The 18676-nt window shown below is 39.9% G+C and overlaps 1 protein-coding gene across 1 annotated transcript in view; it reads right to left on the bottom strand.

Annotated features, from left to right (window-relative positions):
- Positions 1 to 4477: 4477 nt before the first annotated feature.
- Positions 4478 to 18676, bottom strand: part of AFG1L (AFG1 like ATPase) — a 56201-nt gene continuing 42002 nt past the window's right edge. Inside the window, exons 11-13 of the mRNA XM_035109283.2 lie at positions 12939 to 13079; positions 9151 to 9264; positions 4478 to 6824 (exon numbers count right to left, since the gene is read on the bottom strand). Of these exons, the coding sequence (XP_034965174.2) occupies positions 6687 to 6824; positions 9151 to 9264; positions 12939 to 13079 (393 nt within the window). The 3' untranslated portion in view covers positions 4478 to 6686. The remainder of the gene's footprint in view (positions 6825 to 9150; positions 9265 to 12938; positions 13080 to 18676) is intronic.

Raw genomic sequence — 18676 nt, 5'->3', positions numbered from 1 at the left:
TTCCTGAATAACAGTGATTATATTCTGCCATCTTGTGGCCGCATTGAAACTCACCGTCAAATTCTAGGTCTTGAACGTCCAGCAAGCAAATGTAGAATTTTCACAACCATAATCTTGCAGTTCTCCAGACAAATAGATTAATTAAGTCATACATGCATAAAATATATCCATAATGGTCCCAGGTCGTGGCCCGAAGGCTGACTGCAGCAATCTTGCTGAAGCCAGGCAGATCTAAGTCCGCTCAGTGCCAGCAGAGGACCACTTGGAAACTCAAAAGTATGCATATTCTCCAAAATTTCTCTGATGAAAATAGGGATGTCCTGAGGAAAAGCGGGACATTCCAGGATCAAACCAGAAACTGGGACAGCTTCCATAAATCTGGGGATGTCCCTGGAAAATAGGAACACTAAGTTAAGAGGGTTTGAATATGCTGCCTTGAGTTCCACGGAATAATAAACAAATTGTTGTTTTATGATCAACTGGTGACAACCCTTCTAAAAACAAGAAAAGAGCAATCTTTTAAGAGTGTAAGAAGAGTATTGTTGTATCTGACTAAGAGCTGAATCCAGCATTCTGTTTCCCACCATGACCAATCAGATGCCTTTGGGAAACCCAAAAGCAGGACATGAGAGCGAGGTCTCCTCTCGCCTGCTGCTGTTTCCCAGTACCTGGGATTCAGAGGCATGGCACCTTTGATCTTGGTGGTAGTATATGGCGATCCTGACTAGCAGCCATTGGCAGCCTTATCCACACCAGGGTGATGAATCAACACCATAAATAAATTTGGGCAGCCATGCTATACCATGTATACCAGGAACCTGGACCTGGAGCCGGGGTTGTTCCCAAAATTCCTAAGACAAGCATGGATGTGTGCAACCCCCTTCCTCCATTGTTTGAGGATTTTAATGATGACATTTTCAATGACAATTACAGTTCTAGAACATAGCATTTTGGTTCTAACCCATTTAAGAATTTTTGAAAATCTTTTTTTCCCTTTCAGACAGCACAAGAGTGGGAAAGTTGGCAGTGGCTGATCCCTGACAATAAACAGAGTTGGGTCAATAATTTTATTTATTTAGGTATTACTTTGTCACCCTTCACTGTACGGTCACAGGGTGATGCAGAACTTAATAGGTGGAATTCAACATCATGCTAAGTGGGGTATGCACACAGGGAATGAGGCCCACCCTCTCCTCTTCTTGTTTGTCCCCTAAACCTGTTCTATGTTTCCCCTCAACCCCCCAGAGCAGATTTAGGGGGGACATGGGCACGTGGGGGGGGGGAGTCGCATTGTGCAGAACTCATTCTGCACCTGTAGCAACTTAGTATACTCTTGCCCACTGAGACACATCGATACATGTTCTAAAACTGATTGAAACATCAATAGAAAAGAAACACTAAAAATAAAAGCCAGAATATATCAGAGAGTCCCCTATAAACTAACGTCAGACATGCTTTTTCACCTTCAAAAGCCTGATGAAAGGAACGTTGTCATTCTCCTAAAATGTGTGCACCTCAGTTGGGTGAAGAAAAATAATATTGAGGGCTAGGGAAGGCTAACTGTGGCTACTATGTGTTAATATAAAAAATGAGAAAGCATTACTGTACAAGGACAAAAAAGAGGGCAGAAGGGAATACAAATTTGCCTACATTCTGACACAAGTTTAGAAATAATAGCTATTTCTGATACATCTCAACATGGTGAGGAGAACTTACGTAGCGACCCATGTGCTTGCAGAGTTTGGTGTCTTGGTGCGAGCTGTTGATGGGCAAATTCCTGGTCACGCGGCAGCTCTTCAAACAGAGTACTGTCCTCTGTGAAGATGCTCTTGGGTGGGTCTATTTAAAAGCAATGGGAGGCTTCTAGCGTCCCAGATTGTGCCTTGTGAAGACCCGCAACAATGGTGCAGAGAAAAAGATACGTATTTTCTTGAGCTCTGCTGCAGACAAACTGAGTTGAACACTTGGTGGTGCTAGATGCTGACATATGGAGTCGGTGCTTCTGGTGTTTCCTTATAACTGCATTCAGGAATAGACAGCAAATTCCCAGCTTTCAGCTACAAGTAACAATATCCGAGACCATATCACACCGGTCCTGAAAGATCTTTATTGGCTCCAAGTACGTTTCTGAGCACAATTCAAAGTGTTGGTGCTGACCTTTAAAGCCCTAAACGGCCTCGGTCCAGTATACCTGAAGGAGCGTCTCCACCCCCATCGTCCAGCCCGGACACTGAGGTCCAGCGCCGAGGGCCTTCTGGCGGTTCCCTCACTACGAGAAGCCAAGTTACAGGGAACCAGGCAGAGGGCCTTCTCGGTAGAGGCACCCGCCCTGTAGAACGCCCTTCCAGCAGATGTCAAGGCAATAAGCAACTATTTTACTTTTAAAAGACAACTGAAGGCAGCCCTGTTTAGATAAGTTTTTAATGTTTGATGCTGTATTGTTTTTAATATGTGGTTGGAAGCTGCCCAGAGTGGCTGGGGAAACCCAGCCAGATGGGCGGGGTATAATTGATTATTATTATTATTATTATTATTATTATTATTATTATTATTATTATTATTACATTATCTTGAGATACTTTATTATTTTAATGGGACCATTAATTGGGGGAATGTGTTATTTCTGTGCCCTGTATCACACAACTATAATTGCAGCTATTTTTTGTTATCATAAATAAATATGATTGGAATGTACCTGGGTGACAAAGCAGGTTGTGGCTGGAATATAACAGAATGAAGATTGCATAATCTATTCTGGTATCAAAGAATTCAAATTTATGAAGCTCTTTTGACCTGACGATGATTGCTTCCACACTACCCCTTTCCTGGAATTGCCATCCTTTGTTCACTCTTTTTTTACAGGCTGCACCACCTTTTTAAAAATTGTTTTTCAGGGGAATAAAACATACTTGCAGGGTAATCAAACCCAGTGTAGACAAGCAAATAACTGTTTTCAGGTCTCTTGAACCTTTATTAATTTTTCCTGTTTGCAGGTCCTGCCCATTTCATAACTTTTTGTTTATCATGTCTGGGAGATTAGTGTCAAAGAGCATATTTAAATTTTCCAAGTGTCAGTTTCTGTTTTCTGGGGTGGGGGAGAGCATGGTTACTGATTTATTCTTTTCCCCACGATTGTTTTCCTAGCAAAATCTTTTCATTTTTTGGGCTACCAACAATATTGTAGAAAATTTAGCTGCACATTTCCTTTTTCCTTTTTTTGAAATAATTTTTTATTTGATTTTCAAAAATATAAACATACAACAAAACCAATTCAGAATCCGAATATCAAGATTACTCTGAATCTCCCGACTTCCCCCATCCCTTCCATGGGTCCTGTTGCTCCTATTCTCCACTGCATATCAATACTTTTCCAATTTTTTATCTTTCTAAATTATTCATACATTCTTCCACAAGTGTGTTTAAAATCCTTCCAATGTTTTAGCCTGCTTACAATGATCTTGTATATAAATTATAAACTTTCCCCATTCTTTTTTTTAAGTTCTTGTCTTCTTGATTCTTGAGCTTCCCAGTTAATTTTGCCATTTCAGCATAGTCCATCAACTATCAACTGATGGTTAACAGATGCACATTTCCTTCTCTCAGGAGTGTTATGTTCATTGCTAGAATTTTGTAGGAAGCAAAGGACCCACAGGACCTAATGCTATAATGTAGACAGATCTTTCTCCCCCTTTTCCTTTGACCTCTAGATGTGGCTGAACCTACAACTCCTATCAGTCCCATCAGCAAGCATGACCAATGGCTAAGGACATACAATCTTGGATAGACATTAAAGGGGGATTAGACAGTTTCATGGAATATAAGGTTATAAATGGCTCCTAGCCAGGATGTGCTATTTCAAGTATGCCTCTGAATACCACTTGCTGGGAATTACAAGCAGGGAGGCCTTGTTTGTGGGTTTCCCATAGGTATCCACTGTGAGAGCAAGAGGCTGTCATCTATTTTTAGTATATTGGAATGGAAGTTACCACCAGTCTTTTCTAATGGAAAAATTGATAAATTGAAATAATACCTGATGTTTAATAATAACCCCTGGACAATTTTAATATGGATGATATTTATGGGCTCACTCTACTTGCTTGGGGTTGATTCTTTTTGGTGGTTTGCATGTGCACACATATTCATAATATGGCAGCATAGTTGTTGCCTTCTGTGGCAAAATCATAGCTAACATTTCAGTCCTGTGCATTTGTATTCAGAGTTGAATTCAAGCAAATTCAGTGGGGCTTACTTCTTAGGGCTGCATCCAATGTTGCTATTCCATGGGTTCAGCAGACTTCTACCTGCCACAATGGAACTCTTCTCCACCCTACAGCACATCCTCAAAAATCTGCTCCAGAGGGTTCACAGAAGAGAGGTTAATGGGGAGAAAAGGAGGAGTATGAGTATATTAAATTGCCACACAGTTTCCCTTTAAATATTATTATATTGTAACTAGATGCTGGTAGTAGGCTTTAAATATAATCGACATTTTTATTTACACTTTGTATACCACAAGGCTTATACACGTAAAATGGATTTTACAATAACGGCAATAATCTTCCACATTCAACTATTTCTTACACGTTGTCCATTGGCATCTTGGAAGGGCTTTCGCAGGTATTTGTGGTATACAATTTTCAAGAAGTAAAATAAACATTCCAGTTTGGTTTGGTTGCCTCCAGATACTGATGAAGTTCCTAACCATTACTCATTACTATCCCTGCATCCCACTTGGCTCTCTACAGGAAACCTTCCAAGAGGTGAAGAAGCAAGGTTATTCTCCATTGCCTAAGAGGCAGCCTACAACAAATCCAGCAGTGATCCGTGGGAATCAAGCTACCACAATGTGGAATTGGTAACTTTGTCTTAAGCATGCATGGCAGACAATTGCTACAGCAGATACAGCTGTACCCAGCATGGAGGGGCAACGATGGGGGGAAATGTACTTATTTCTCACCATCAAATGCACAGTCCTTTGTGTTCATAAAGCTATCAGAACTATCTTCCACCTATGAAGTTTAGTAAAAGTATTGTGACTAAGCTCAGATGCCTTTAGGATCAGGACCTACACAATGTGTGTTTATGGGTCCATATAAAATGTCGTCAATCTTGGCCAATATGGTTGGAGTTATATTGTGACCTTTGCCTCTGGAAGATGACAAAGACCTCATCATACGACTTTCTGTTCCTGTGGCTGTGAGGATAGAGAACAGGTCTGTGGGGTGGGAAGGATGACTTCTAGTTCAATTCCCCGCCCCCCTCCAGGCCGCTTTTTGTGGCATATGTCATTCTTGCTAGCAGAGCACTCACAACATAATCCCTTTTCTCCTTTCCCTTGTCATACAGCTTTCTACCTTGAAAACAGCTTGTGTCCTTCAAACAAAAGTGGTTATACTGTTTGTATTGCCTGTCTGGAAGTATTTGAATTTGATTTCTCAAGTATCCCATGGGCAATTATTAAGGAAGGAATGTTGGTTTCTCTTTCTACGCATGGCCCTATTTAACTCACAAAATGGTGGCTGGTTGCCTGCATTTGTCCGCTGCAAGACATTGTCATTAACAAGCCCTGGAGTAAATAGCCATAACTATCAGTGTTGGCCTCCTGCTTACTGTACCATGGTGGTCTGCAAATGGGAAGTGTGCCTTTGAGGATACCAGACTGTGCATTGTTTGTGGTGTACATTGGGTATCACAGAGTTATGCTGCCATCACCATTCATTGACTGGTACCTGCGCTAAATGAACAATGTGGGTGGTCTTATTAGTAAAGCAATATCATGACTGATGGGCGGTTGAACTGCCAAGAGATGTTTCTGTATTTGCATTGCTTTCTCCTGTGCTGTTCAGTGAAAGAGCATGATCCACCAATGTTACATGTGGCAATGGTGATTATCTGGTGTAGAAGGATCACTGGATTGTGGTGGCGGGTATGTGTGTGTAGATTTGCACTTACTGTCTTTTGCATAGCTGCTTGAAAAGATCCTCAGCATCAGGAGGGAAGTAGGGCAACTTAGTCAAATTTCAATATAAGTCCATTTTCACTATCAGTACAATGACATTTTTTACTCTTGGTTCTGTAATTCCACTTCTATTATCTCTTTGCACCCTCCCGATCAGAAGAATTTGAGATAGGGGGCCACACATATAGACAATGGAATAACAATAAATAGGTCTACCGCGGCAGTAGACAAGCAGAAATAGGAAACATATTTAGAATCGCAGAGCTAACAAAAAGCAAACATGTGATTTTGTACTTCGTAAAAAGAGAAACTGAATTTTTTCAGTTGCTGCCCAGAATAATTTTTCCTTAAAAAAATTTCAAGGGTACTGGAGATGCAGTTATCTGTAACCAAAACGCTGGATATAGGCGGGTGCAGGAATATGTATTTAATTTGCCTGGTTTGAGCCTACCATTTGCTCAAGTATGATATAAAATGCAGACCATAACTGTATGTGCCCCCTCCTTTCAACATAATTTGTAGATTAAAACTGGATTTGGATTCTTGGTCAGGAAAGACTTTGTGTTAGGCTGCAGAAAAGACTTCCACACACAGGCATAAAGCTGTTCCCACCAGCATTCCAGCATGTAACCTGTCCCTTGTTAACGTATAACAAAGGTAAATGTTTAGGAAATGAGGTGCAAAATTGGGCAGTGTGCCTGTTAAAACACTATTTGTGTTAGTCTTTTCACAACTGTGGCTGGTTGCTCCTGTCGCCCTCCTCCCAGTACTGCTCAGTCTGCATTTCCGTCAGTCGTGAGATGGTACGCTGAAAGGCAAAAATCTCCTCCTCTCCCGTGAACATTGAAAGTCCTTGAGCTGAATTCTAGAGAGAGATGGAAGCAAAGAACATTTTTTTAAAAAAATGCAGGAAGCATTAAAAAGAAACCAGAAAATGAAAGACTTCTCAAACGTGCAGTGTGGCCTGAGCCCACATATTCACAGTGCATCAGTTTGCCTCACCCCCCAGGTTTGTGTGCAGTTCATTAACTATTGAGCTCCCTTTCTTCTGCAATCATGCTTTTGTAGAACGATACTATTCTTAAATATTGAAAAAATAATACAGGGAGCAGCACCTTGCAGTTGCTGCTTTTGGCTGTGCTTCTGTGCAATATTTTTTTGGTGATATTGCAGGTCTCTGGGTTACATGTTTCTGAACCCCAGGCACACTTCAGCTAGCTAATTCTAAAGCACACACTTTAATACATGCACACAAACATTTCCCAGTTAGACAGAAGTTTGAGGGGCTTTAAAAATATTTATTCCAAGAGTAGGGACTGGGACTGTTTTCTGTGGTTGATAATAGTAAAACACACACACACACTGCTTACACATCCTTTCACCTACACAGATAAAGGCTATTTGGATGACTCCATGTGTCAGTCTTTGTGCAATAAAATGGTATTGCCCATGTAACCTTTTTTTTTTTTACTGTCTGTAGTGGCAGGTTTGATGTCCTCATAGGGATAGGGAACCAATGGCCCTCCAGATGTTGGTGGACTCCATCTCCCATCAGTCCCAGGCAGCATGGCCAATGGACATGTTGTAAGTTGAAGTTCAATAACATCTGGTTCTCCACCCCAAATATAGAGGCTAGTTGAAAAGCACACAGTTGTTCTACGATAATGATTAACCTATATCTTTCTTTGCCAGTGGTAAAGCCACAACAAAACATTATGTCTAAATATCACCATAACACAGCTGGCCCTGCAGGGGCCAATGTACTGTGAGGATGAATCTCTTTCCATTCCCACCTCCCTCCATTTCTGCATCACATCACAGTTTTGTACAACATTTCTGTATGACAGAGATCTTTCAGAGACACTTGTGTTTAACATACATTTGGTAATGCTTTTTTATCCTTATCAGTTAGGCATTAACAGACTGGGTTCACAAAACATTCCTCTCACTTTCTTTGAATTTCCTCTCACAGCAGGACTAAAATGAAACCAAGTTTTCTGAAGGATATGACATGCTAGGACAAGGCTTTTAAAATGTGTGTTGGCTCATATTCTGAAAAATTATGCTCCCCCCCCCCCCGCCAAGGTGAATGTCACTGTTTAAGATAGAAAACTGTGTGTCTACTGTGCATTAACAGCATCCATACACTGAAAGATCAGCAAAAGAGGACTAAGCTGCAACCCTTAAATTATTTTTCAAAAGTGTTGCTTATAACCACCATATTTCTTTATAAGATACAAAAAGGAAGACATTATTAGAAAACAATACTTATTAGGAAACCTAATTTTACTGGATAAACACTGGAAACTATTTGCCATAGATAAAATTACTTGAGGCTTCCCACTTCTGATTTAACTTTCTGTCAGGTATTAGTATTAGTATATTATATTATATTATATAGTATTAGTATTAGTATATTAGTGTTACATTATATAGTATTTCTATTCTTACTATATAATGTAAGAATAGAAATATAATCTATAATGCAAAAATGCAAGCAACAGATTCTTGTACTCTGGGTTGTATTCAACCAACAATTACTCAGAGTAATTGCTTAATGACCATGACTAACGTGCTCTGGTCCATGGGGTCATGAAGAGTCGGACACGACTAAACAACAACTTAGGCTCCTTAATTCCAATGAGTCTACTCTGAGTAAAAGTTAATTGCAAATCCTGTGCATATCAGTTTTGGGAAGCAGTATTTATCAGCTCTCTCTCCTTTGTAAACCTGGAGTGAAAGAGACACTTATAACACACCTATTAGACAATAAACAGATTCCCAACATGGTGACTCAAGTAAAATAAGTTCCAGTCCAGGAAAAAGGTAGGTTGATGATGATGATGATGATACAAGTACAATGTGCAAAGCTAAATGTAGCTGCACTAAATCTAAAGAACATGTATTAAAGCAGCAGCATGACCCAATATTTCTAATATATTAGAAACACATACTGAGTAAAAGATTAGAAGTATCTCTAGAATTACGCTAAAATGGATTGGTTCAAACCATTTATGAACAGCATTACATTAAGTTGGAATAGAAGAAAATGTGCAACGTTGATCCTGCCAGAAAGCTACAGAATGACCGGTTAAATGCTTTTGCTGCTCACTGCCCCCCTAGCACCACCACTCAGACCAAAACCAATTATGCTCTCCTGCAACAAAGGCTCTAATGGTCATAGTGCTTACCTGGCTCAACCCCAAATCGTCCATCATTACCCTACTTTCGTCCAATCCACCATCATGGGATTCTTGAATAAATATGTTTTGGAGTGGCGCTGATGCAGAGCAAACAATACGCACCTGGAAGAGAGTGAAACAGCTGTAGGTGCTATCACTTATAGCTCCTATTTCTCCATCTGAATTTTGTAACCCACCATGTTTTCATTTTGTATGGTGTAAGTAGCAATTTTGAGATAGACAACAACTGAAATGATTTCTGATTTTGCCAAGCATAAGTAGCTCTCCATAAGAATGCAGAATGCAAGTGGCTTGTACTATACCATCATTCCTTCTTCACTTCACAAACACCAACCATAAACTCATTTATAAAAAATGTGGCATTCTAACACAATTACCACTAACTTTTGTTCTTTTACATAGTCATTGGGTATAGCATCTTACCGTCAAAACCTATATGTAGTAAATATTATCAAAATGTAGGCCATTCTTTTATTCTGCTATTCTTAAGAATGTAAGCCAGCATTAGGGCATTTATTTCTACTGGTTTTGTACAGCATTTAGCTTACAGTCTCTTTCTCTCTCTCTCTCTCTTTCACACACACACAATTTAAAATACTTATGCTCATTGAGCATTATCATGCAATAAGCTCACTTTCCTTTTGTAGTAAAACAATATAGAAATTCTGTGCTGCAATGGAAGGCAGGGCAGAAATGAACTGAAATAAGGCCACTAATTCAAATTATCAGATTGGTTATGCCTTGTTAGATGAATTAAATTTAGTTGTGACGAATTTAATTGCTGATTTATTGTCATTTATTTTTTTGAAACAACATTAATCGCCAGAAAATATGAAAAGACAAGTGTGTCTCATGGAATTTTGAAATGTTAAATACAAAATAATATATCTTTTGGCATGGCATGAAACCTGTGTTAGAAAGAATAAATTTTGCTACTACCTTTTGCTTTTGGGTGGAAATACTATAGCCAGCCACCACAACATTACAATTTTGTATTTGCTTTTTCCCTCTTTCTAGACAATTGTCACTTCTCTACCAGGGAATTTTTGTCAGCTTCAAAATGACCATTGTCTGAGTCTAGAGAACAATATAGAGCCACGCATACATAGAACAAGGAAGACCAAAACACAGTTTCAAAGTGAACCAGGAATTTCCTTCTACACTGCCTGGAGTAATTCTGAAGTCATTTTGGCATCTTTGATGTGTGTCATTCTAAATTTCGCCATAGCACTCCTCAATCACAGTTGTGACTTCACTCATTGACTAAAAACTGTGAAAGGTGGGAGGAGGCTCCTTTGCCACCAAACAATTCCTGGAATGGTACCTGCACATTTTGCTTCATGATGTTTGTTCTACAAGTGCTAGAGCAGACTCTCCCAACCTGGTGCCCTCTAGATGCTCTGCTGCCTGGGGCCAATAGGGGCTATGGTCTAAAATACTTTTAATGTGAGTTGCTAGTTGTCCGCCTTTATGTTTTAACATCCTTTTTTAAAGAAGATAAAAGTTAATAAAGTTGAGAACCTCTAGTACACAGCCTGTCATTTCACAAGCTGCAGGTGCCAATGTATGTTTTAAACTGTTGGTATCTATTATAGGGCAATTGTCTAGTGAAGAAAGAACAAGCACTCCCCCAGCTTTAAAATACAGCCAGTAGCTAACAGGGCCCATGACACTTCTAGAATAATACTTATAATTGCAATGGGCAAGGTGAGATAACATACTTGTGTGTGTGGCTCACCATAATGTCCAGTGAGAAAATATGGTTGTTTGACTGTGAGGAAAATGCAAGAGTTTTGAGAAAAGACATCTGGATCCACCAGAAAAAATGAGCTGCATCTAAGTCATTTACTAAACAAAGATAAGATTGTCTGGATAAGTCCCAACTATCTTGCTGAATCCCAAGCCGGAATTAAGATTGCCGGAAGAAATATCAACAACCTCAGATATGCAGATGACACAACCTTGATGGCAGAAAGCGAGGAGGAATTAAAGAACCTTTTAATGAGGGTGAAAGAGGAGAGCGCAAAATATGGTCTGAAGCTCAACATCAAAAAAACCAAGATCATGGCCACTGGTCCCATCACCTCCTGGCAAATAGAAGGGGAAGAAATGGAGGCAGTCAGAGATTTCACCTTCTTGGGCTCCTTGATCACTGCAGATGGTGACAGCAGTCATGAAATTAAAAGACGCCTGCTTCTTGGGAGAAAAGCAATGACAAACCTAGACAGCATCTTAAAAAGCAGAGACATCACCTTGCCGACAAAGGTCCGTATAGTTAAAGCTATGGTTTTCCCAGTAGTGATGTATGGAAGTGAGAGCTGGACCATAAAGAAGGCTGGTCGCCGAAGAATTGATGCTTTTGAATTGTGGTGCTGGAGGAGACTCTTGAAAGTCCCATGGACTGCAAGAAGATCAAACCTATCCATTCTTAAGGAAATCAGCCCTGAGTGCTCCCTGGAAGGACAGATCGTGAAGCTGAGGCTCCAATACTTTGGCCACCTCATGAGAAGAGAAGAATCCTTGGAAAAGACCCTGATGTTGGGAAAGATTGAGGGCACTAGGAGAAGGGGACGTCAGAGGACAAGATGGTTGGACAGTGTTCTCGAGGCTACGAACATGAGTTTGACCAAACTGCGGGAGGCAGTGCAAGACAGGAGTGCCTGGCGTGCTGTGGTCCATGGGGTCACGAAGAGTCGGACACGACTAAACGACTAAACAACAACATCTTGCTGAACTAAAGGTGGGGTTTTTTGTGTGAATTTCTTTGCCAGGACATTCTTGAAAAAGGTTTTAATCTCAATCGATATTTCCTGATTGCATAAATATTTAAGTGTGTGGCTATAATCACACATAGGGTGAAGCTTAATGTCTTCCATTACTTTTAAAAACATCAGCTTAAATATAAAGAGCCTTTTTTAGTTGTTTTAATACTGCTGATTTTGCTCCCATGATTGAAACCTTTGTAAATCCAAGCTAAGTGCTGCATTTATCATTACTATTTCATTAGACGTCCCACAACTCAGACTAAAACCAAGAGTGGCTGTTTCTTCTAAAATTATTATCACTTTGGGGCAAACCCATTAACACTTTACTCGTCTGTTCACTTATAATGAATCATGACTGGGACTCTAGGTGAAATAAGATAAAAACAAAGCAGATCTGTACCCTGGAATTATAGCAGCAAACAAAACTTTGTGGATAATTTCAATTTAACTATTGTTTGGCTTGCAAAACACGATGTGACTTTTTACCAATCAAGAAAAATGAATCATGATCATTTCTCTTGGAAAGATATTATTTTGACTCAGGAGAGTTGGTGAGGGCATGGGGCAGAATATACTAACAATTTTCTAATATCTAAAGCTATCTTAAACTCCATCTTGGAGTTGCAAATTTTCAGGGATAGGATTTGGTGAGCAGCAATGTTTTATTTATGTGTCCTGGTTTGGAGAAAACAAGAGAAAATGTTTGGTTCTTCTTTTATAGCATTGGAACTCAGGCTCACCTAATGAAATTGATTGGCATTGCCATTTGATTCCAGGAAATTAAAAACACACAAAATTTAACTCCCACCCGTTGAAGACCTATGACCTAAACTGTATCTGGGTTAAATTGTCCCATGACTTCTCATGTGGAACCAATTTCCCAAAACAGCAGGCAAATATGAGAGAAAATAGGAAGATTTAACTTGCATTACCCATTAATCTTATACTGATAATTTCCAGAGCAATTCAAGATGCTTTCATCCTGTAAGAATTTACCAACTGACTACTTACCTTCTTGTCATAAAAAGTATCAACAAGAGTAATGAAGCGGCGAGCTTGGGTCCTTTTTGCCACTGTAAACTCAGGTATGTGACGAACAAAGACTACGTCAAAATGCATGGCTACTTCCAAGTAATCACTGGCTCCAAGCGGCTGAAACAGAAAATGGGAACTGTAACCCATTGAAAAGCCAATAGACCATTTTGAATATATATTTTGAAATGCTACCATCATATCTCAAGAAAACCAGTGTGATCCCTCCATTTCTTGTATTAGGTGAGAAGGTTGACTGCGATAGTAACAGATTGATTCCTAAAGTTGGTGGCTAAGCTTAGCTTCATGATCTCTTAATTAAATCAGCAAGTAATTTGCTTGGATATTGCCAAAATTACAGAGCAAATAAGAGCATGCTGGATCAGGCCAATGGCCCATCTAGACCAGTATCCTGTTCTCGCAGTGGCTGACCAGAGATCCCCGTGGAAAGCAGGATCTAAGTACAACAGCACTCTGTGAACGTATCCTTGTAAATTTTGTACTAACTGACTAGAGCAGGTGCCTCCCCACCACCCACCCACATCCTATGTTAATGCTAAGGATAAACTTAAAAGACAAAGGAGTCATTTCCTCAGGGTAAAACCAAATAGGATGCAGTCTTTATTAATCATTTAATATGTCTATTTCCAACTATGAAATTAATACCCACAGTGAAGGGATTAGGATTGGAAATGTGTTGCACAGCAAGGAAGATTTAGCATTTACCTCTTATGCTGTGGTTCAAGCAGATACGATTTCCCCCTCCCAGAGCCTCTGGGAGGAAGGCTACCATTGGTGCAAATGGCAGCTTCCCTCCTGCGGCAAATAACAGCATCAGAGAGAAGGGAGTTTTGCCAGGATTGTGACATGGTAGGAGGGTAAAACTCTCTCTCCTCATATGCCATAGTCCTGATCTTGATCCCCTCTTGCAGCTGCTGCACTGAAAGTACATTTTTTAAAAGACACAAGCATGGGTGTAGCTAGGATTTTTGGGGGGGCAGGACTTTTGGGGGGCAGAGCTGACATGATTGGTCAGTTAAGTAATTCTATTGTTTTACTTGATCTAGAGGGGGCAGCTGCCCCCCCGGCTACGCCCATGGAAAGAAATGCATTTGCACATTTAACATCACATGTAGTTTGTCAACAAGTCTTCTACTTTCTTGAAGCATTCTAACTCAAGCTCAAGCAACAGGAATATAAGCACAATGCAATAAACCCAGGTGTGTGAACAAGCCCTGAATAAATCACTTACTCAAGCTCTAACTATAGCTGCAGAGAATTCATGCAGGAATGCACACATTACAGAAATAGGCTATATGAATTAGTCTGAAATTTACAACAGTAGTAGATATGTTCCTGAAATCATCCAGTCTAATACCAGATTGGTTTAACTAAATTCCTATGAATTAAAATAGCAGCTAAAACATAAAAGATAAAAGATGGATCATGGATCATTTAGTACACCACACATTTGAGAATTAATTAAATGGCCCTGGATACCTAAGATTAAAAAAGCAAAGCAAGTGCTTAGGTTTTATTTCTGGTTTCAGCAGATTTTAAAAAAAACAACTCTTCCATGTTTGGAATAGAGGGAAACCCCTGAAACACAAAGAAGGCCCTGCCAGGAGAGTCTTGATTGGCACCCACGTTATGGCCCTTTCAACACTAGTTGGAAAACTTTTTATTTTCTTGCGGTATGTAAAAATCATCTTTCAGTGCTTTGCAGTGCTTTTTATAGGGTGACTGCTGGTGGCATTATCTCTACTGTTTCTAATGAGCAATTTATTATTATTTATTTAATACATTTATATACCACTTTATGATTAATATTTTAAGTGATTACAAGTTTGGTGGTGGTGGTGATGGCCATGGGCTTGCAAATTGTATTGTTTGCTACCCTGAGAATGTTATTAGGCGATATAAAAATGTTGTAAAATAAATGAAATGAAAAAGCCAAGTCTTTACCCAACATTGTTTTGAAACAAAGTTCTGTTTCCATGTATTGTACACTGTTATTACGCAACTTGCCTTTCTACAGAGGAGCAGGAGCCCTGTGACAGAGGAGTTTTCCTCCCTTTTTTGGAGGGGGGGGGAAACAAGCTGCACCACTGATTTAGACCCTCCACACACGAAAACATGTGCCCTGCCATAAAAGCTTCTCAAAAGCATTACTCCAGCTTTGCCAGCTGCCCACCATACAGCTGCTGTTCCCTTGAAGGCATTGTGAGGGTATTGGGCACATCTGCTGAGGAGATACAGAATTGGGCACTGAAAGCATGGTGCTAGCAACAGATCCTGAGTAGCCTCACAAGCAATGTGATTTCTTTATGCTGGGACTCTTAACAGGGAGAGAACCCCTACAAGCCAATGAATAAGCCAAGAGTTCCGAAGGAAGAAATACAAGCCACTAAATATCACAAACCCAGGTGCCCTGTATAATGCCAGTATTCTTTAAACCTGGCAGGGGAAACACCGCCACAAATTCGGTGAAGTCCAGTGAGATCCTGTGAACAGGTAGAGCTGCTTTATATCAAGTCAGATTGAGGGTCCAATTAGCTCACTAACGTCTGCAAGGCCTCAGCCAGGCCCCCTTCCCCGTCATGCTGGCAGAGCCCTTTTTAAGCAAGGGTGCCAAGAATTGAACTTGGCGTCTCCTACATGGGGTCTCTTACTAGGCAGGGTGGCCGGATGCAAGAGAGGACAGGGCTGCTACACCTGTAATAGTTGTGTAGAAGAGGGAATTGCACCAGGTATATACAGTAGATTAGCACACAATGTATGTAATTCCCTCCTCTACGTAATTATTAAAGCTGCAGGAGCCCTTCCTGCTTTTGCGTCTGGTCACTGAGTCCGACTCCCTGCTATGCACAACTTCTGAGCCATTGTGTAGTGAACCCATTGAACATATCCCTATTAACTAGCTAAAGAACTATATAAATCCAGTCTGTTAGGGAAGAGCCACTGATTAGTGGTAGAGATCTCTTTTGCATGCAGAAGGTCCCAGTTTCAACATTTGATATGTCCAGGGAAGGGCTGGGAAAGAACCCTGCCTGAAATCCTGGCGAGCTGCTGCCAATCAATGATGCCAATACTGAGCTAGATGGACCAATGGCCGGACCTCGTATAAGGCAGCTTCCTATGCACCTCCTGAAGTTTGTTGCTCTTTCAGTTGCATTTATTGGGAAATGCTTTAATTTTGTGGAATGTGCCAGACAAGTTACGGAAACCTATCTGGAGTCCAAGGTCTTGCTTTGTACAATTGACTGATTAGCATGTAAATACTAGAAGTCTATGATGGTATAATTTATTATGAAATGTCACCTTTCTGAAGAGCTTAACACTTCTGTATCAGTCAATAGCAGCCTCAATACAATGCCTAGTTTTAAAGAAATAATTATTCTGAAGCTACATAACTTGCCCTAGGAAGAACTGATTTGCTTAATTTGAATACTCAATGGCACTTCAGCTAGTGCTGTATTTGGGCATGTTATTCCACTTCAAGCTACAAATAAGATTACCTGGTACAATTCCTCATTCTCACAATGACACCTTCAGCCACATCTAATTTTACTTATTTATTTATGAACATACCTATTGATGTCCTTATTTTGTTTTAACCAGATGGGACCACCAAAACCCACTCTGCAGACAGTGGTGTTTTTCCTATAGCTAGCCCAATCTCAGCTACACTCCCAACCCTTTCTGCAGGACTCTAAAAAAAATTCAGATAGTTCTAGGACTTCATGGGAAACTCGTTTAAGTCTGTAGTGTGTCTACGGTTATCTTAATATCAACTTCTGTGATTAATGACTTGGCTTTCTACCTTGTTGCTGCCATGTAAAAGATGGATAATAAAGACCAACCACTGTGGATTTCTGTTACTAATTCTTAATACTGGGAAGTAGGATTTCATCGATGTCACACTCACTCAAACCACATTCATGCCAATTCAAGCCCACCAAGCTGTTAATCTACTTTAGCCTGCTTGACTGAGCTGTCCACTTCATTCTTTTTCCATTTCACTACCAAGTTAACAAGTGTTCTGCTACCATTATCTCAACTCAAGTTATTTTAATAGCTGTCTATATATTGTAATGCTCTAACAAATCACTCCATTTTTCCTTATTTTCTATTAATTATTATCATTAAATTTATTACCCCCCTTCAGCAGCAGGTCTCAGTATTAAAATTCAGTATTTAAAGCAGTTAAAACATATTGTAGTCACAGGAGTTAAGGGTGGGTCCTACACATCTCAGGTACCAAAAACCAGGGTAAAGAGGTGCATCTTCCACATTCACCAAAAGCTGTACAGTATAGTGAAGGTGCCAGATGCACCTCTGTGCCGAGGGAATGTCACAACTTCATAACACACAAAGGTGATGGCTTTGACTTTTTTTGCTTCTGAAGAAAAAAAAGCAGCAAAGCAACAGCCCTTTGCTCCGAGGTGAGGTTTTTATTATTGGTACTAGAAATATAAAAAACCCCACAGAAATAGGAAGCAGAAAAGAAAGTCAAGCTCTGGAATCTACCTATTACAATTTCCTTCTTTCTATGTTATTTAAGATAAATTACCTTTTGGGTCTGTGTTGTTTGTACTTTTTGTGGGCTCTTCCATTGTAATTTGTCATTAACAAGTACTTTCAGTCTTAACATGCTAAGGGATGATATGTAACCATCCCAGCATCATCCTTTACATGAAGAATGTTCGTAAGTGACCTAGCCTGACAGACGATACAACCACTGTGATAGAATCATTTCCATGATTGTAGCAGCTGATGAAAGGACTCCTGCAATTGTAGAAATCACTACTTGGAGACTGGCTGTATTCATGAAAGGGGTGGTATCCTTGCTACCTTCTCCACACAATTGTGGACTGGACACGTGCAGAATTACAAATGGCTGCAGTTGCATTACTTAGAGCCAGTCTTCCCTAGGCGAAATAACCTCAGTTCTTCAATCAAGGATATCCTCAAAAAGGAAACACTTTTTTAAAAAGCAGAGGGGGGGGAAACAACTCTTGTGCTCTTTCTCTCTAGGTTTCGGTGTGTTTGGTGTTGGCAGCTATTGAGTAGTGTCCATTAAAAGTAACTATCCCCTTGCCTTCATGGTTACCACACTTTTGGATTGAATATTTTTTAATTAAATATTTTGGTACGTCAAATGAGGGGTGCATATAAATATAGATGCCCATGTAGCTCTTAAAATAAAAAAGTGCAAATCCTTAGGACTGACATTGACTGCCAAAACATGCTGCTAAGAATTTTGAAGAATGAGTTACCAGGCTTTTGCCCCTAGAGAGCGTCTCCATTATGTCTATGCCACTATCAAGTTACTAATAGTGGATCAGGAAGTTCACTGTTGCTGCAGAGAAAGAACCATCACCACACACCACACAGCCTTAATCACATTAAAAAGTTAGTATTGCCATCAGGGGGCAGTATTTGCTATGCATAAACATGGCTGAAAGTTTTTCTTTCAAAGAAGCATTAAGAAATATAGATAACATGAAGATATTAAAGATAAGATTTATGCTGCACCTACCTTTCTGGTCAGTATTAATTTACATTATACACAGACACTAGATTCTGAAACTAGGTTAAATGGATGAAACGGGTGGATGGTGGGAAGAGACAAGTGAAACGACTTTCTGTGTGTTATACAGTCAGGGCCATCTATAAAAAGCAACTGTGTAATGAAAACAATTGTTCTACATGAT

This window comes from Zootoca vivipara, chromosome 3 (genome assembly GCF_963506605.1).
Source record: "Zootoca vivipara chromosome 3, rZooViv1.1, whole genome shotgun sequence".
Classification (NCBI taxonomy): Eukaryota; Metazoa; Chordata; class Lepidosauria; order Squamata; family Lacertidae; genus Zootoca; species Zootoca vivipara.
This window is presented reverse-complemented; position numbering and strand designations above follow the sequence as displayed.